This window comes from Dendrobates tinctorius, unplaced genomic scaffold (genome assembly GCF_039654945.1).
Source record: "Dendrobates tinctorius isolate UK_male_01 unplaced genomic scaffold, ASM3965494v1 ptg000161l, whole genome shotgun sequence".
Lineage (NCBI taxonomy): Eukaryota > Metazoa > Chordata > Amphibia > Anura > Dendrobatidae > Dendrobates > Dendrobates tinctorius.
The window spans coordinates 934,755-955,167 of NW_027361828.1; the positions used below are offsets into that span (position 1 = coordinate 934,755).

The window sequence follows — 20,413 nt, forward strand, 5'->3', positions numbered from 1 at the left end:
CTTTGAATGCCTCTTTTTTTCTCCTGTAAACTCTATGTTGATGCCTTTGCCCAAAAAGCTCTACTTTTGTCTCATCTGACCAGAGAACATTCTTCCAAAACGTTTTAGGCTTTTTCAGGTAAGTTTTGGCAACTCCAGCCTGGCTTTTTTATGTCTCGGTGTAAGAAGTGGGGTCTTCCTGGGTCTCCTACCATACAGTCCCTTTTCATTCAGACGCCGATGGATAGTACGGGTTGACACTGTTGTACCCTCGGACTGCAGGGTAGCTTGAACTTGTTTGGATGTTAGTCGTGGTTCTTTATCCAACTTCCCCACAATCTTGCGTTGAAATCTCTTGTCAATTTTTCTTTTCCGTCCACATCTAGGGAGGTTAGCCACAGTGCCATGGGCTTTAAACTTCTTGATGACACTGCGCACGGTAGACACAGGAACATTCTAGTCTTTGGAGATGGATTTGTAGCCTTGAGATTGCTCATGCTTCCTCACAATTTGGTTTCTCAAGTCCTCAGACAGTTCTTTGGTCTTCTTTCTTTTCTCCATGCTCAATGTGGTACACACAAGGACACAGGACAGAGGTTGAGTAAACTTTAATCCATGTCAACTGGCTGCAAGTGTGATTTAGTTATTGCCAACACCTGTTAGGTGCCACAGGTAATTTACAGGTGCTGTTAATTACACAAATTAGAGAAGCATCACATGATTTTTCGAACAGTGCCAATACTTTTGTCCACCCTCTTTTTTATGTTTGGTGTGGAATTATATCCAATTTGGCTTTAGGACAATTATTTTTGTGTTTTTTCATTTAAGACAAATTAAATGAAGATAATAATACCAAAGAATTTGTGTTTGCAATCGTTTTCAGGAAGAAACTGAGTATTATCCGACAGAATTGCAGGGGTGTCAATACTTTTGGCCACAACTGTAGCTGTGTGGTGTCCTCAGTCACCTGTACATATAGTAATCTGATGCCCCCTTATACAGCTGTGTGCTGTCCTCAGTCATCTGTACATACAGTAATATGATTCCCCCTTATACAGCTGTGTAGTCTCCTCAGTCACCTTTGCATACAGTTAAGTGATGCCCCCTTATACAGCTGTGTGGTGTCCTCAGTCACCTGTTAACACAGTAATGTGATGCCCCCTGGCACAGCTGTGTGCTGTCACCTGTATATACAGTAATGTGATGCCCCCTTATACAGCAATGTAGTCTCCTCAGTCACCTTTGCATACAGTTATGTGATGCCCCCTTATACAGCTGTGTGCTGTCCTCAGTCACCTTTACATACAGTAATGTGATGCCCCCTTATACAGCTGTGTAGTGTCCTCAGTCATCTGTACATACAGTAATATGATTACCCCTTATACAGCTGTCTGGTGTCCTCAGTCATCTGTACATACAGTAATATGATTCCCCCTTATACAGCTGTGTAGTCTCCTCAGTCACCTTTGCATACAGTTATGTGATGCCCCCTTATACAGCTGTGTGGTGTCCTCAGTCACCTGTTAACACAGTAATGTGATGCCCCCTGGCACAGCTGTGTGCTGTCACCTGTATATACAGTAATGTGATGCCCCCTTATAGAGCAATGTAGTCTCCTCAGTCACCTTTGCATACAGTTATGTGATGCCCCCTTATACAGCTGTGTGCTGTCCTCAGTCACCTGTACATACAGTAATGTGATTCCCCCTTATACAGCTGTGTAGTGTCCTCAGTCATCTGTACATACAGTAATATGATTCCCCCTTATACAGCTGTCTGGTGTCCTCAGTCATCTGCACATACAGTAATATGATTCCCCCTTATACAGCTGTGTAGTCTCCTCAGTCACCTTTGCATACAGTTATGTGATGCCCCCTTATACAGCTGTGTGGTGTCCTCAGTCACCTGTAAACACAGTAATGTGATGCCCCCTGGCACAGCTGTGTGCTGTCACCTGTGTATACAGTAATGTGATGCCCCCTGGCACAGCTGTGTGCTGTCACCTGTATATATAATATTGTGCTGCCTGGCACAGCTGTGTGCTGTCACCTGTATACACAGTAATGTGCTGCCCCCTGGCACAGCTGTGTGCTGTCACCTGTAAACACAGTAATGTGATGCCCCCTTATACAGCAATGTAGTCTCCTCAGTCACCTTTGCATACAGTTATGTGATGCCCCCTTATACAGCTGTGTGCTGTCCTCAGTCACCTGTACATACAGTAATGTGATGCCCCCTTATACAGCTGTGTAGTGTCCTCAGTCATCTGTACATACAGTAATATGATTCCCCCTTATACAGCTGTGTAGTCTCCTCAGTCACCTTTGCATACAGTTATGTGATGCCCCCTTATACAGCTGTGTGGTGTCCTCAGTCACCTGTAAACACAGTAATGTGATGCCCCGTGGCACAGCTGTGTGCTGTCACCTGTGTATACAGTAATGTGATGCCCCCTGGCACAGCTGTGTGCTGTCACCTGTATATACAATATTGTGCTGCCTGGCACAGCTGTGTGCTGTCACCTGTATACACAGTAATGTGCTGCCCCCTGGCACAGCTGTGTGCTGTCACCTGTACACAGTAGTGTGATGTCCCCTGGCACAGCTGTGTGCTGTCACCTGTGTATACAGTGATGTGATGCCCCCTGGCACAGCTGTGTGCTGTCACCTGTATATACAATATTGTGCTGCCTGGCACAGCTGTGTGCTGTCACCTGTATACACAGTAATGTGCTGCCCCCTGGCACAGCTGTGTGCTGTCACCTGTACACAGTAGTGTGATGTCCCCTGGCACAGCTGTGTGCTGTCACCTGTATATACAGTAATGTGCTGCCCCCTGTGTATACAGTTGTGTGCTGTCACCTGTATATACAGTAATGTGCTGCCCCCTGGCACAGCTATGTGGTGTCACCTGTATATACAGTAATGTGCAGCCCCCTGGCACAGATGTGTGCTGTCACTTGTATATACAGTAATGTGCTGCTCCCCTGGCACAGCTGCGTGCTGCCCCCTGTACATACAGTAATGTGCTGCCCCCTGGCACAGCTGTGTGCTGTCACCTGTATATACAGTAATGTGCTGCTTCCCTGGCACAGCTGTGTGCTGTCACCTGTACATACAGTAATGTGCTGCCCCCTGGCACAGCTGTGTGCTGTCACCTGTGTATACCGTAATGTGCTGCCCCCTGGTACAGCTGTGTGCTGTCACCTGTATATACAGTAATGTGCTGCCCCCTGGCACAGCTGTGTGCTGTCACCTGTATATACAGTAATGTGCTGCCCCCTGGCACAGCTGTGTGCTGTCACCTGTGTATACAGTAATGTGCTGCCCCCTGGCACAGCTGTGTGCTGTCACCTGTATATACAGTAATGTGCTGCCCCCTGTGTATACAGTTGTGTGCTGTCACCTGTGTATACAGTAATGTGCTGCCCCCTGGCACAGCTGTGTGCTGTCACCTGTATATACAGTAATATGCTGTCACCTGTGTATACAGTAAGGTGCTGCCCCCTGGCACAGCTGTGTGCTGTCACCTGTGTATACAGTAAGTAATGTGCTGCCACCTGGCACAGCTGTGTGCTGTCACCTGTATATACAGTAATGTGCTGTCACCTGTGTATACAGCTGTGTGCTGTCACCTGTGTATATATTAATGTGCTGTCCCCTGGCACAGCTGTGTGTTGTCACCTGTGTATACAGCTGTGTGCTGCCCCCTGGCACAGCTGTGTACTGTCACCTGTGTATACATTAATGTGCTGTCCCCTGGCACAGCTGTGTGCTGTCACCTGTGTCCTGTGTATACATTAATGTGCTGTCCCCTTGCACTGCTGTGTGTTGTCACCTGTGTATACAGCTGTGTGCTGTCCCCTGTGTATACAGCTGTGTGCTGTCACCTGTGTATACACTAATGTGCTGTCCCCTGGCACTGCTGTGTGTTGTCACCTGTGTATACAGCTGTGTGCTGTCCCCTATGTATACAGCTGTGGGCTGTCCCCTGTGTATACAGCTGTGTGCTGTCCCCTGTGTATACAGCTGTGTGCTGTCACCTGTGTATACAGCTGTGTGCTGTCACCTGTGTATACAACTGTGTTCTGTCACCTGTGTATACAGCTGTGTGCTGTCACCTGTGTATACATTAATGTGCTGTCCCCTTGCACTGCTGTTTGTTGTCCCCTGTGTATACAGCTGTGTGCTGTCCCCTGTGTATACAGCTGTGTGCTGTCCCCTATGTATACAGCTGTGTGCTGCCCTCTGTGTATACAGCTGTGTGCTGTCACCTGTGTATACAGTTGTGTGCTGTCCCCTGTGTATACAGTTGTGTGCTGTCCCCTGTGTATACAGCTGTGTGCTGTCACCTGTGTATACAGCTGTGTGCTGTCACCTGTGTATACAGCTGTGTGCTGTCCCCTATGTATACAGCTGTGTGCTGTCCCCTGTGTATACAGCTGTGTGCTGCCCTCTGTGTATACAGCTGTGTGCTGTCACCTGTGTATACAGCTGTGTGTTGTCACCTGTGTATACAGCTGTGTGCTGTCACCTGTGTATACATTAATGTGCTGTCCACTGGCACTGTTGTGTGCTGTCCCCTGTGTATACAGCTGTGTGCTGTCCCCTGTGTATACAGCTGTGTGCTGTCCCCTGTGTATACAGCTGTGTGCTGTCACCTGTGTATACAGCTGTGTGCTGGCCCCTGTGTATACAGCTGTGTGTTGTCACCTGTGTATATAGCTGTGTGCTGTCCCCTGTGTATACAGCTGTGTTCTGGCCCCTGTGTATACAGCTGTGTGTTGTCACCTGTGTATACAGCTGTGTGCTGTCACCTGTGTATACAGCTGTGTTCTGGCCCCTGTGTATACAGCTGTGTGTTGTCACCTGTGTATATAGCTGTGTGCTGTCCCCTGTGTATACAGCTGTGTGCTGGCCCCTGTGTATACAGCTGTGTGTTGTCACCTGTGTATATAGCTGTGTGCTGTCCACTGGCACTGCTGTGTGCTGTCCCCTGTGTATACAGCTGTGTGCTGTCACCTGTGTATACAGCTGTGTGCTGTCACCTGTGTATACAGCTGTGTGCTGTCACCTGTGTATACAGCTGTGTGCTGGCCCCTGTGTATACAGCTGTGTGTTGTCACCTGTGTATATAGCTGTGTGCTGTCCCCTGTGTATACAGCTGTGTGCTGGCCCCTGTGTATACAGCTGTGTGCTGGCCCCTGTGTATATAGCTGTTTGCTGTCCCCTGGCACTGCTGTGTGCTGTCACCTGTGTATATAGCTGTGTGCTGTCCCCTGGCACAGCTGTGTGCTGTCCCCTGTGTATACAGCTGTGTGCTGTCCCCTGTGTATACAGCTGTGTGCTGTCACCTGTGTATATAGCTGTGTGCTGCCCCCTGTGTATACAGCTGTGTGCTGGCCCCTGTGTATACAGCTGTGTGCTGTCACCTGTGTATATAGCTGTGTGCTGCCCCCTGGCACTGCTGTGTGCTGTCACCTGTGTATACTGCTGTGTGCTGTCACCTGTATATATGGCTGTGTGCTGCTCCCTGGCACTGCTGTGTGCTGTCACCTGTGTATACAGCTGTATGCTGTCCCCTGTGTATACAGCTGTGTGCTGGCCCCTGTGTATACAGCTGTGTGCTGGCCCCTGTGTATACAGCTGTGTGCTGTCCCCTGTGTATACAGCTGTGTGCTGGCCCCTGTGTATACAGCTGTGTGCTGTCACCTGTGTATACTGCTGTGTGCTGTCACTTGTATATATGGCTGTGTGCTGCTCCCTGGCACTGCTGTGTGCTGTCACCTGTGTATACTGCTGTGTGCTGTCACCTGTATATATGGCTGTGTGCTGCTCCCTGGCACTGCTGTGTGCTGTCACCTGTGTATACTGCTGTGTGCTGTCACCTGTATATATGGCTGTGTGCTGCTCCCTGGCACTGCTGTGTGCTGTCCCCTGTGTATACAGCTGTGTGCTGGCCCCTGTGTATACAGCTGTGTGCTGGCCCCTGTGTATATAGCTGTTTGCTGTCCCCTGGCACTGCTGTGTGCTGTCACCTGTGTATATAGCTGTGTGCTGTCCCCTGGCACAGCTGTGTGCTGTCCCCTGTGTATACAGCTGTGTGCTGTCCCCTGTGTATACAGCTGTGTGCTGTCACCTGTGTATATAGCTGTGTGCTGCCCCCTGTGTATACAGCTGTGTGCTGTCACCTGTGTATATAGCTGTGTGCTGCCCCCTGGCACTGCTGTGTGCTGTCACCTGTGTATACTGCTGTGTGCTGTCACCTGTATATGTGGCTGTGTGCTGCTCCCTGGCACTGCTGTGTGCTGTCACCTGTGTATACAGCTGTGTGCTGCCCCCTGGCACACATTACTGAGGCATGCACAGCACCCCTGGCAGTGACAGTCTCGGTGCCATGTGGGCAGAGCTGGTGGAGGGCAGACACTGACCTGGATGGGACATGGTGATGGTGTCATTGCCGAAGCCCACGTTGTAGACGAGCACGGCCGAGGCGTTGTGCAGGGCGGCATGCCGGATCTTCTCCCTACACGTGCAGTTCCCTATGGGGATCAGGGCCACCCATCTCCCGGCATGGGCCGGCACCGGGAACTTGGCGGCCGGGTCACAGGCCAGTCTGTCCTGCGGGGAGGGCATCACCGCCCAGCCCCAGGCATCCTGCTTCAGGGAGTGCTCCCCGTAGCGCCCGCACTCGCTCTTCTCCGTCCGGTTGGTGCCGCTGGCCGGGTCATGGTAGGTGATGTTGACGAAGGCCGTGTACCATTCCTCCTTCTCCGCCACCGTGAAGTCCATGCAGAGCAGATGCACGAAGCAGCAGGAGATGAGCCAGGTGGAGAGCGCCAGGCTGCGGCATGCCTGGATCAGAGACATTGCCATCTTTATTCGCTGCTCTGCCTGCTGCAGATGTCACCGCCGGAGACGGGCCGCTCATTGGCTGCCGCGGCTGGAGCTCCGCTCTCTCCCCCGCCGCCTCTGCCCGCTCTGTATCCGGTGCTGCCCGGTGATGGCTGGGCTCGGTTAGGTCATGGCGGCCTCCAGTGCTCCGGCTGGCACAGGGAGCCGTGCAGGGCACCGCAGCTTTGTTTGGGTCCTGCCTGTGACTGCCCTCCTCCTCAGCCTTCCATAGGAGGAGCCTGGTGTGCGGAGGGACTGACAGCTCTGTCACTGGGGGGCACTGCTACAGGGTAACCACATGCAGGCACCGGTGCCACACTGATCTACAAGTGCAGCTATGCCACCACCACATGCAGGCACCGGTGCCACACTGATCTACAAGTGCAGCTTATGCCACCACCACATGCAGGCACCAGTGCCACACTGATCTACAAGTGCAGCTTATGCCACCACCACATGCAGGCACCGGTGCCACACTGATCTACAAGTGCAGCTTATGCCACCACCACATGCAGGCACCAGTGCCACACTGATCTACAAGTGCAGCTTATGCCACCACCACATGCAGGCACCGGTGCCACACTGATCTACAAGTGCAGCTATGCCACCACCACATGCAGGCACCGGTGCCACACTGATCTACAAGTGCAGCTTATGCCACCACCACATGCAAGCACAGGTGCCACACTGATCTACAAGTGCAGCTTATGCCACCACCACATGCAGGCACCGGTGCCACACTGATCTACAAGTGCAGCTTATGCCACCACCACATGCAGGCACCGGTGCCACACTGATCTACAAGTGCAGCTTATGCCACCACCACATGCAGGCACCGGTGCCACACTGATCTACAAGTGCAGCTATGCCACCACCACATGCAGGCACCGGTGCCACACTGATCTACAAGTGCAGCTTATGCCACCACCACATGCAGGCACCGGTGCCACACTGATCTACAAGTGCAGCTTATGCCACCACCACATGCAGGCACCGGTGCCACACTGATCTACAAGTGCAGCTTATGCCACCACCACATGCAGGCACCGGAGCCACACTGATCTACAAGTGCAGCTTATGCCACCACCACATGCAGGCACCGGTGCCACACTGATCTACAAGTGCAGCTTATGCCACCACCACATGCAGGCACCGGTGTCACACTGATCTACAAGTGCAGCTTATGCCACCACCACATGCAAGCACAGGTGCCACACTGATCTACAAGTGCAGCTTATGCCACCACCACATGCAGGCACAGGTGCCACACTGATCTACAAGTGCAGCTTATGCCACCACCACATGCAGGCACAGGTGCCACACTGATCTACAAGTGCAGCTTATGCCACCACCACATGCAAGCACAGGTGCCACACTGATCTACAAGTGCAGCTTATGCCACCACCACATGCAGGCACCGGTGCCACACTGATCTACAAGTGCAGCTTATGCCACCACCACATGCAGGCACCGGAGCCACACTGATCTACAAGTGCAGCTTATGCCACCACCACATGCAGGCACCGGTGCCACACTGATCTACAAGTGCAGCTTATGCCACCACCACATGCAAGCACAGGTGCCACACTGATCTACAAGTGCAGCTTATGCCACCACCACATGCAGGCACAGGTGCCACACTGATCTACAAGTGCAGCTTATGCCACCACCACATGCAAGCACAGGTGCCACACTGATCTACAAGTGCAGCTTATGCCACCACCACATGCAGGCACCGGTGCCACACTGATCTACAAGTGCAGCTTATGCCACCACCACATGCAGGCACCGGTGCCACACTGATCTACAAGTGCAGCTTATGCCACCACCACATGCAGGCACCGGTGCCACACTGATCTACAAGTGCAGCTTATGCCACCACCACATGCAAGCACAGGTGCCACACTGATCTACAAGTGCAGCTTATGCCACCACCACATGCAGGCACAGGTGCCACACTGATCTACAAGTGCAGCTTATGCCACCACCACATGCAAGCACAGGTGCCACACTGATCTACAAGTGCAGCTTATGCCACCACCACATGCAGGCACCGGTGCCACACTGATCTACAAGTGCAGCTTATACCACCACCACATGCAGGCACCGGTGCCACACTGATCTACAAGTGCAGCTATGCCACCACCACATGCAGGCACCGGTGCCACACTGATCTACAAGTGCAGCTTATGCCACCACCACATGCAGGCACCGGTGCCACACTGATCTACAAGTGCAGCTTATGCCACCACCACATGCAGGCACCGGTGCCACACTGATCTACAAGTGCAGCTTATGCCACCACCACATGCAGGCACCGGAGCCACACTGATCTACAAGTGCAGCTTATGCCACCACCACATGCAAGCACCGGAGCCACACTGATCTACAAGTGCAGCTTATGCCACCACCACATGCAGGCACCAGTGCCACACTGATCTACAAGTGCAGCTATGCCACCACCACCACATGCAGGCACCGGTGCCACACTGATCTACAAGTGCAGCTTATGCCACCACCACATGTAGGCACTAGTGCCACACTGATCTACAAGTGCAGCTTATGCCACCACCACATGCAGGCACCAGCGCCACACTGATCTACAAGTGCAGCTTATGCCACCACCACATGCAGGCACCGGTGCCACACTGATCTACAAGTGCAGCTTATGCCACCACCACCACATGCAGGCACCGGTGCCACACTGATCTACAAGTGAAGCTTATGCCACCACCACATGCAGGCACCGGTGCCACACTGATCTACAAGTGCAGCTTATGCCACCACCACATGCAGGCACAGGTGCCACACTGATCTACAAGTGCAGCTTATGCCACCACCACATGCAGGCACAGGTGCCACACTGATCTACAAGTGCAGCTTATGCCACCACCACCACATGCAGGCACCGGTGCCACACTGATCTACAAGTGCAGCTTATGCCACCACCACATGCAGGCACCGGTGCCACACTGATCTACAAGTGCAGCTTATGCCACCACCACATGCAGGCACCAGTGCCACACTGATCTACAAGTGCAGCTTATGCCACCACCACATGCAGGCACCGGTGCCACACTGATCAACAAGTGCAGCTTATGCCACCACCACATGCAGGCACCGGTGCCACACTGATCTACAAGTGCAGCTTATGCCACCACCACATGCAGGCACCGGTGCCACACTGATCTACAAGTGCTGCTTATGCCACCACCACATGCAGGCATCAGTGCCACACTGATCTACAAGTGCAACTTATGCCACCACCACATGCAGGCACCGGTGCCACACTGATCTACAAGTGCAGCTTATGCCACCACCACATGTAGGCACTAGTGCCACACTGATCTACAAGTGCAGCTTATGCCACCACCACATGCAGGCACCAGCGCCACATTGATCTACAAGTGCAGCTTATGCCACCACCACATGCAGGCACCGGTGCCACACTGATCTACAAGTGCAGCTTATGCCACCACATGCAGGCACCGGTGCCACACTGATCTACAAGTGAAGCTTATGCCACCACCACATGCAGGCACAGGTGCCACACTGATCTACAAGTGCAGCTTATGCCACCACCACATGCAGGCACCGGTGCCACACTGATCTACAAGTGCAGCTTATGCCACCACCACATGCAGGCACCGGTGCCACACTGATCTACAAGTGCAGCTTATGCCACCACCACATGCAGGCACCGGTGCCACACTGATCTACAAGTGCAGCTATGCCACCACCACATGCAGGCACCGGAGCCACACTGATCTACAAGTACAGCTTATGCCACCACCACATGCAGGCACCGGTGCCACACTGATCTACAAGTGCAGCTTATGCCACCACCACATGCAGGCACCGGTGCCACACTGATCTACAAGTGCAGCTTATGCCACCACCACATGCAGGCACCGGTGCCACACTGATCTACAAGTGCAGCTTATGCCACCACCACATGCAAGCACCGGAGCCACACTGATCTACAAGTGCAGCTTATGCCACCACCACATGCAGGCACCAGTGCCACACTGATCTACAAGTGCAGCTATGCCACCACCACCACATGCAGGCACCGGTGCCACACTGATCTACAAGTGCAGCTTATGCCACCACCACATGTAGGCACTAGTGCCACACTGATCTACAAGTGCAGCTTATGCCACCACCACATGCAGGCACCAGCGCCACACTGATCTACAAGTGCAGCTTATGCCACCACCACATGCAGGCACCGGTGCCACACTGATCTACAAGTGCAGCTTATGCCACCACCACCACATGCAGGCACCGGTGCCACACTGATCTACAAGTGAAGCTTATGCCACCACCACATGCAGGCACAGGTGCCACACTGATCTACAAGTGCAGCTTATGCCACCACCACATGCAGGCACCGGTGCCACACTGATCTACAAGTGCAGCTTATGCCACCACCACATGCAGGCACAGGTGCCACACTGATCTACAAGTGCAGCTTATGCCACCACCACCACATGCAGGCACCGGTGCCACACTGATCTACAAGTGCAGCTTATGCCACCACCACCACATGCAGGCACCGGTGCCACACTGATCTACAAGTGCAGCTTATGCCACCACCACATGCAGGCACCGGTGCCACACTGATCTACAAGTGCAGCTTATGCCACCACCACATGCAGGCACCAGTGCCACACTGATCTACAAGTGCAGCTTATGCCACCACCACATGCAGGCACCGGTGCCACACTGATCAACAAGTGCAGCTTATGCCACCACCACATGCAGGCACCGGTGCCACACTGATCTACAAGTGCAGCTTATGCCACCACCACATGCAGGCACCGGTGCCACACTGATCTACAAGTGCTGCTTATGCCACCACCACATGCAGGCATCAGTGCCACACTGATCTACAAGTGCAACTTATGCCACCACCACATGCAGGCACCGGTGCCACACTGATCTACAAGTGCAGCTTATGCCACCACCACATGTAGGCACTAGTGCCACACTGATCTACAAGTGCAGCTTATGCCACCACCACATGCAGGCACCAGCGCCACATTGATCTACAAGTGCAGCTTATGCCACCACCACATGCAGGCACCGGTGCCACACTGATCTACAAGTGCAGCTTATGCCACCACATGCAGGCACCGGTGCCACACTGATCTACAAGTGAAGCTTATGCCACCACCACATGCAGGCACAGGTGCCACACTGATCTACAAGTGCAGCTTATGCCACCACCACATGCAGGCACCGGTGCCACACTGATCTACAAGTGCAGCTTATGCCACCACCACATGCAGGCACCGGTGCCACACTGATCTACAAGTGCAGCTTATGCCACCACCACATGCAGGCACAGGTGCCACACTGATCTACAAGTGCAGCTTATGCCACCACCACATGCAGGCACAGGTGCCACACTGATCTACAAGTGCAGCTTATGCCACCACCACCACATGCAGGCACCGGTGCCACACTGATCTACAAGTGCAGCTTATGCCACCACCACATGCAGGCACCGGTGCCACACTGATCTACAAGTGCAGCTTATGCCACCACCACATGCAGGCACCAGTGCCACACTGATCTACAAGTGCAGCTTATGCCACCACCACATGCAGGCACCGGTGCCACACTGATCAACAAGTGCAGCTTATGCCACCACCACATGCAGGCACCGGTGCCACACTGATCTACAAGTGCAGCTTATGCCACCACCACATGCAGGCACCGGTGCCACACTGATCTACAAGTGCTGCTTATGCCACCACCACATGCAGGCATCAGTGCCACACTGATCTACAAGTGCAACTTATGCCACCACCACATGCAGGCACCGGTGCCACACTGATCTACAAGTGCAACTTATGCCACCACCACATGCAGGCACCGGTGCCACACTGATCTACAAGTGCAGCTTATGCCACCACCACATGCAGGCATCGGTGCCACACTGATCTACAAGTGCAGCTTATGCCACCACCACATGCAGGCACTAGTGCCACACTGCCCCAGCCCCAGCACTGCTGCCCCTGCCCCAGCACAGCTGCTCCTGCCTCTGCCTCAGCACAGCTGCCCCAGCACAGCTGCCCCAGCCCCAGCACAGTTGCCCCTGCCTCAGCACAGCTGCCCCAGCCCCAGCACTGCTGCCCCTGCCCCAGCACAGCTGCTCCAGCCCCAGCACAGCTGCCCCTGCCTCAGCACAGCTGCCCCTGCCCCAGCACAGTTGCCCCTGCCTCAGAACAGCTGCCCCAGCCCCAGCACTGCTGCCCCAGCCCCAGCACTGCTGCCCCAGCCCCAGCACTGCTGCCCCAGCACTGCTGCCCCAGCCCCAGCACTGCTGCCCCAGCACTGCGGCAGCACTGCTGCCCCAGCACTGCTGCCCCAGCCCCAGCACTGCTGCCCCAGCCCCAGCACAGCTGCCCCTGCCTCAGCACTGCTGCCCCAGCCCCAGCAATGCTGCCCCTGCCTCAGCACTGCTGCCCCAGCACTGCTGCCCCTGCCCCAGCGCAGCTGCCCCGGCACTGCTGCCCCTGCCTCAGCGCAGCTGCCCCAGGCCCAGCACAGCTGCCCCTGCCCCAGCACAGCTGCCCCTGCCCCAGCACTGCTGCCCCTGCCCCAGCACAGCTGCCCCAGCACAGCTGCCCCAGCACTGCTGCCCCTGCCCCAGCACTGCTGCCCCTGCCCCAGCACAGCAGCCCCAGCACAGCTGCCCCTGCCCCAGCACAGCTGCCCCAGCCCCAGCACTGCTGCCCCAGCACTGCTGCCCCAGCCCCAGCACTGCTGCCCCTGCCCCAGCACTGCTGCCTTTGCCCCAGCACAGCTGCCCCTACCCAAGCGCAGCTGCCCCAGCACAACCAACCTGCCCCAGCACAGAGCAGCCACCGCACGAGCCTGGACCACTGAATGACCCCTGTGACTACTTATCCACCTGTGGCGGATCCCTTCCCAGGTAAGCTGAATTCGGACTGTAAGACGGACCTCCATTTGACACATTATTTTTTTTCCCTATTTTCCTACTGAAAATTGGGGTGCGTCTTATGGTCCGGTGCGTCTTATAGTCCGAAAAATACGGTAGTTGTCATGGGAGATTTCAAATATCCAGACATTTGTTGGGAATCTCTCTCAGGCAAAACTAACAGGTCAAGGAAATTCTTATCCTCTCTTGCTGACAACTTTATCTTCCAAAAGGTAGGGGAGAAAACAAGGGGAACTGCTACCTTGGATCTAATCCTTATAAACAGGGAGGAAATGGTTGAGGAGGTAAAAGTGGCTGGGACCCTAGGAGGTAGCGACCATGCTTTTTTAGAATTTTGGATAACTAGAGGAGGAAGACCTGTGAAGACTCAGACGTCAAGGTTAGATTTCAGAAAGGCAGATTTTAAGGGATTCATAAAGAGAATTGGAGGGATCCAATGGCTGGATATCCTTAAAGACAAAAATGTCCAGGAAGGATGGGAAATCTTGAAAAATTCTCAAAGCACAATTGTTAACAATTCCGAAAACAGGGAAGAATAGGAAGCATTTAAGGAAACCAGGATGGATGAACACAGAACTTAAGCACATGCTAAAAAGGAAGAAAAAAATGTTTATAAAATGGAAAGAGGGAGGTGTTATGAATGAGTCACCGTAGGAGGCAAAAACAGAAATGCTAGCTAAGTCCAGAAAACCAGAGAAGTTGGCAGCTATCGGATTGCAGACCCCTGAACCTATCAACACAACTAGCAGTAGCCGTGGGGGGTTCCTACGATGCCCTAGACCCCTCGATCACAGCCGGAGGACTATATAGCCTAAAGACAGAAAGGGAAATCTAAACTGCCCCAGAGCAGACCCCAAAGCAAAAGGCAGCCCCCAACATATAATGACAGTGAGGCAAGAAGAAAGAACACTAACACAGACAGAAAGATAGACTGAGCAAAGACGGGGCCCAAGCTAACTAGATAGGAAAGGACAGGAAGGCTGCTGTCTGCAATCCGTGAAAAACCCTATGAAAATCAGAGCCAACAAACTGAAAGTGAAAAAAGGCCCTGAAGATGCTAGGCTTCAAAAAGGCTATGTCAGTACTCAGGAATATTCTGAAGACAGAGCAACCGGCAAAAGGAGATTCAGCTCACCCCAGCAGGCAATGGCAGAATCCAGAAAAGCAAGGCAAACAAAAACAAAACACAAAAGCTAACAGGCAAAGCAGAAAACTTAGCTTTAGAGGAGCAGGAATCAGACTGGTCTCAAAGAAGTCCACAGAGAAATCACCCGCAGGGCAGAAGGGCATCGGCAGCCTTATATCCAGTCCGTGACTCCACTCAGCCAGTCATCATCATTAGGCTCAGGTGCCTGATAATCAGGCTCATTACCTTCCTTTACCAGAATAGGGAGTTCACCAGACCTCAGTGACGAAGGGGAAAATGAACTCACAACAGGGAGGCATATCTAAAGAAGAATATAATGCTGTCTGCAGAACCTGCAGGGCACAAATCAGATTATCTAAAGCTGAAAATGAATTGAGGCTTGCAAGAGATGTCAAAAGCAATAATAAAGGATTTTGGGGATATGTCAAAAGTAAAAGAAAAGTCAAAGATGCTATAGGATTTTTACAGGATGAAAATGATGAAATGGTAAGACAGGATGTTGAGAAGGCTGAACTTTTAAATTCCTATTTTGCATCTGTTTTCTCTCAGAAAGGAAATGTAACATCAACTGTTCTTCACTGTCCTATTAAGGGAATAGAAGAATCCAGGATATGTATAAACAGAAAGATAGTGAGGAATTACAGATGAATTACACCCCAGAGTACTGAAGGAGATAGCAGAAGAAATTTTTGAACCCCTCTCCATAATCTTTGAAAATTCTTGGAGAACAGGAGAAGTCCCAGAAGACTGGAGAAGAACAAATGTTGTTCCTATCTTCAAAAAGGGGAAGAAGGTGGACCCAGGCAACTATAGGCCGGTGAGTCTGACTTCTATACCAGGAAAGATCTTTGAACAAATTATTAAACAACATGTATGTCAGTACCTGGATAAGAATGAAGTGATTAAACAGAGTCAGCATGGGTTTGTAACTAATAAGTCATGTCAGACTAACTTAATTTCCTTCTATGATGGAATCACTGATTGGGTGGATCAAGGAAATGCTGTAGATATAGTATATCTTGACTTCAGCAAAGCATTTGATAAAGTAGCTCACACAATCCTTATTGAAAAAATGACTAAGTATGGAATGGACAAGACAACTGTTGGGTGGATTCATAACTGGCTTAGTGATCGGACACAAAGAGTGGTCGTAAATGGCTGCACATCCAGTTGGAAGAATGTCTCAAGTGGGGTACCACAGGGCTCTGTCATGGGCCCTGTATTGTTCAACATCTTTATCAACGATTTAGATGAAGGAATTGAGGGTAAACTGATTAAATTTGCTGATGACACAAAGCTAGGAGGGACAGCTAATACTAGAGAAGAGAGAGAGAGGATTCAAAAAGATATAAATAAACTGGAAAAGTGGGCAGCAACTAACAGAATGGGTTTTAACAGGGAAAAATGCAAAGTACTACATCTGGGCAATAAAAATGAAAAAAGCATATACAGAATGGGAGGAATAGGGCGAGTTGACAGCACATATGAAAAAGACTTGGGTATACTAATAGATCACAGACTGAATATGAGTCAACAGTGTGATGCAGCAGCAAAAAAGGCAAATGCAATTCTAGGATGTATTAGCAGAAGCATACAGTCAAGATCACGTGAAGTCATTATTTCCCTCTACTCCTCATTGGTCAGACCTCATCTGGAATATTGTGTACACTTTTGGGCACCACATTTTAAAAAAGACATCAACAAACTGGAGCAAGTTCAGAAAAGAGTGACCAGAATGGTGACCGGTCTGCAAACCCTGTCTTTTGAGGAAAGGTTGCAGGATTTGGGAATGTTTAGTTTGCAAAAGAGAAGACTGAGAGGAGACTTAATAGCTGTCTACAAATATCTAAAGGGCTGTCACATTGTAGAAGGATCAACTTTATTCTCATTTGCACAAGGAAAGACTAGAAGCAATGGGATGAAACTGAATGGGAGGAGACACAGATTAGATATTAGAAAAAACTTTTTGACAGTTAGAGTGATCAATGAGTGGAACAGGCTGCCACGAGAAGTGGTGAGTTCTCCTTCAATGGAAGTCTTCAAACAGAGGCTGGACAGACATCTGACTGGGATGATTTAGCGAATCCTGCTTTGAGCAGGGGGTTGGACCAGATGGCCCAGGAGATCCCTTCCAACTCTACGATTCTATGATTCTATGACTCAACCTCTGTCCTGGGTCCTTGTCTGTACCACATTGAGCATGGAGAAATGAAAGAAGACCAAAGAACTGTCTGAGGACTTGAGAAACCAAATTGTGAGGAAGCATGAGCAATCTCAAGGCTACAAGTCCATCTCCAAAGACCTGAATGTTCCTGTGTCTACCGTGCGCAGTGTCATCAAGAAGTTTAAAACCCATGGCACTGTGGCTAACCTCCCTAGATGTGGATGGAAAAGAAAAACTGACAAGAGATTTCAACGCAAGATTGTGCGGATATTGGATAAAGAACCTCGACTAACATCCAAACAAGTTCAAGCTGCCCTGCAGTCCGAGGGTACAACAGTGTCAACCCGTACTATCCGTCGGCGTCTGAATGAAAAGGGACTGTATAGTAGGAGACCCAGGAAGACCCCACTTCTCACCCCAAGGCATAAAAAAGCCAGGCTGGAGTTTGCCAAAACTTACCTGAAAAAGCCTAAAACGTTTTGGAAGAATGTTCTCTGGTCAGATGAGACAAAAGTAGAGCTTTTTGGCCAAAGACATCAACATAGAGTTTACAGGAGAAAAAAGAGGCATTCAAAGAAAAGAACACGGTTCCTACAGTCAAACATGGTGGAGGTTCCCTGATGTTTTGGGGTTGCTTTGCTGCCTCTGGCACTAGACTGCTTGACCGTGTGCATGGCATTATGAAGTCAGAAGACTACCAACAAATTTTGCAGCATAATGTAGGCCCAGTGTGAGAAAGCTGGGTCTCCCTCCGAGGTCATGGGTCTTCCAGCAGGACAATGACCCAAAACACACTTCAAAAAGCACTAGAAAATGGTTTGAGAGAAAGCACTGGAGACTTCTAAGGTGGCCAGCAATGAGTCCAGACCTGAATCCCATAGAACACCTGTGGAGAGATCTAAAAATGGCAGTTTGGAGAAGGCTCCCTTCAAATATCAGGGACCTGGAGCAGTTTGCCAAAGAAGAAATTCCAGCAGAGCATTGTAAGAAACTCATTGATGGTTAGCGGAAGCGGTTGGTCGCAGTTATTTTGGCTAAAGGTTGTGCAACCAAGTATTAGGCTGAGGGTGCCAATACTTTTGTCTGGCCCATTTTTGGAGTTTTGTGTGAAATGATCAATGTTTTGCTTTTTGCTTCATTCTCTTTTGTGTTTTTTCATTTAAGACAAATTAAATGAAGATAATACCAAATAATTTGTGTTTGCAATCATTTTCAGGAAGAAACTGAGTATTAGCTGACAGAATTCAGAATTGCAGGGGTGTCAATACTTTTGGCCACAACTGTATACACATACATACACAGCACTCCCCTGTCTGCAGGGCTAGCCGGACACTGATCTATATATACTCACACATACACAGCACTCCCCTGTCTGCAGGGCTGGCCGGACACTGGTATATATATATACACACACAGCACTCCCCTGGCTGCAGAGCTGGCCGGACACTGGTATATATATATATACACAGCACTCCCCTGGCTGCAGCGCTGGCTGGACACTGGTATATATACAGTATATATATATATATATATATATATATATATATATATACACAGCACTCCCCTGTCTGCAGGGCTGGCCGGACACTGACCCATATATATATACACACAGCACTCCCCTGTCTGCAGCGCTGGCCAGACACTGGTATATATATATATATATATATATATATATATATATATATATATACACACAGCACTCCCCTGTCTGCAGGGCTGGCCGGACACTGGTATATATATATATATATATATATATATATATATATATATATATATATATATATATATATATATATATATATATATATACACAGCACTCCCCTGTCTGCAGCGCTGGCCGGACACTGGTATATATACAGTATATATATATATATATATATATATATATATATATATATATATATATATATATATATATATATATATATATACACATACATACAGCACTCCCCTGTCTGCAGGGCTGGCCGAACACTGGTATATATATATATATATATATATATATATATATATATATATATATATATATATATATATATATACACACAGCACTCCCCTGTCTGCAGCACTGGCCGGACACTGATCTATATATACTCAGCACTCCTCTGTCTGCAGGGATGGCCGGACACTGGTATATATATATATATATATATATATATACACAGCACTCCCGTGTCTGCAGCGCTGGCCGGACACTGGGCACAGGAGGGCAGAGAGCACAGGAGGGACAGGCTGCAGCATGTGTAGTGTGGACACCTCGATCACCCTGTCAGTCTCACCTGGTCACATTCCTGGCGCAGTAGGCCTCACAGGCCCTCACACGCATTTTTGAGTCCCCTCCTCTCCAAGGCGGTGCTGGGTCCCGAACACCCACGACCTTCATTTTTAGGGTCTGTTTGAACTTCACACCCCACTCTGTTTTACCGCTGTCCTTGCGGAGAGCAGGTGTGGCCTCTCAGGCTCATTGCGCCTGAAGGTTCTCACTTTTGAAGATTTGTACTTTTTGTCTTTTTTTTCATCACGATTGTTTATTTTGCTCAATTTATGAATGAATAATGGAAAGTTTGTGGATATTTCATAGAAATAACTAGGGTTTTCTTACAAATAGGGTTTTGACGGTAGTTGTGAAATTTGGGTACTTTTCGTTTTATTACATTTATGGTTATTAAATGTGTTTGTTTTTTTTGCATCTGGTTTTGTGCACTTTCTTCACTACAAAAGACTAGAGCCCAGATTAAGTTTAGAGCCCAGAAATTGAGTTAATTAGATATTATATACTAGATCAGGGGTCCCCAACCCGTAGCTCGGGAGCCACATGTGGCTCGCGATCTCATTAATTGTGGCTCGGGGCTGTCTGCCAGCTTGGTGCATTATCTCCAGGTCTAGCAAACAAGTATGAAGAGAACATCTCAAAATGGTGAATTGTGTGAGTAGCCCTGCAGAGAGGAGCAGATCTAGATGCACATAAACTGTCTTGGGGATTAGATATGATTTAGGGATGGTACGCTGGAGGATGGTACTACCTGTTAGAGGAGGTGCTCAAAGCTGGATGTGACAGTGTGTTGGGAGTCCTTGATGGGAGACTAATGAATGAGGGTAATGTGGGAACAACCCCTGGATCTCAGTGTACTGCTTTGGAGTGATTTCTGAGGGAAAACCTTTGGTTATCAATATACCTGTAATGGGGGCTTTGCGGGGTGGGAGCTGAATGTGGCTCTCAAAGTCAGAAAGGTTGGGGACCACTGCGATAGGACATC

At 50.3% G+C, this 20,413-nt stretch overlaps 2 protein-coding genes across 3 annotated transcripts in view; one reads left to right on the forward strand and one right to left on the reverse strand.

Moving 5' to 3' along the window:
- RNF150 (ring finger protein 150) overlaps positions 1-7,081 on the reverse strand; it is a 388,101-nt gene extending 381,020 nt beyond the window's left edge. For both annotated transcript variants that reach the window (XM_073549771.1, XM_073549770.1), the window contains exon 1: positions 6,410-7,081. In XM_073549771.1, coding sequence (XP_073405872.1) covers positions 6,410-6,854 — 445 coding nt within the window. In that variant the 5' untranslated portion in view covers positions 6,855-7,081. The remainder of the gene's footprint in view (positions 1-6,409) is intronic.
- A 5,293-nt stretch (positions 7,082-12,374) lies between these two features.
- Positions 12,375-20,413, forward strand: part of LOC141052507 (uncharacterized) — a 79,015-nt gene continuing 70,976 nt past the window's right edge. Inside the window, exon 1 of the mRNA XM_073549759.1 lies at positions 12,375-13,818. The gene's annotated coding sequence lies outside the window, so the exon portion shown is untranslated. The remainder of the gene's footprint in view (positions 13,819-20,413) is intronic.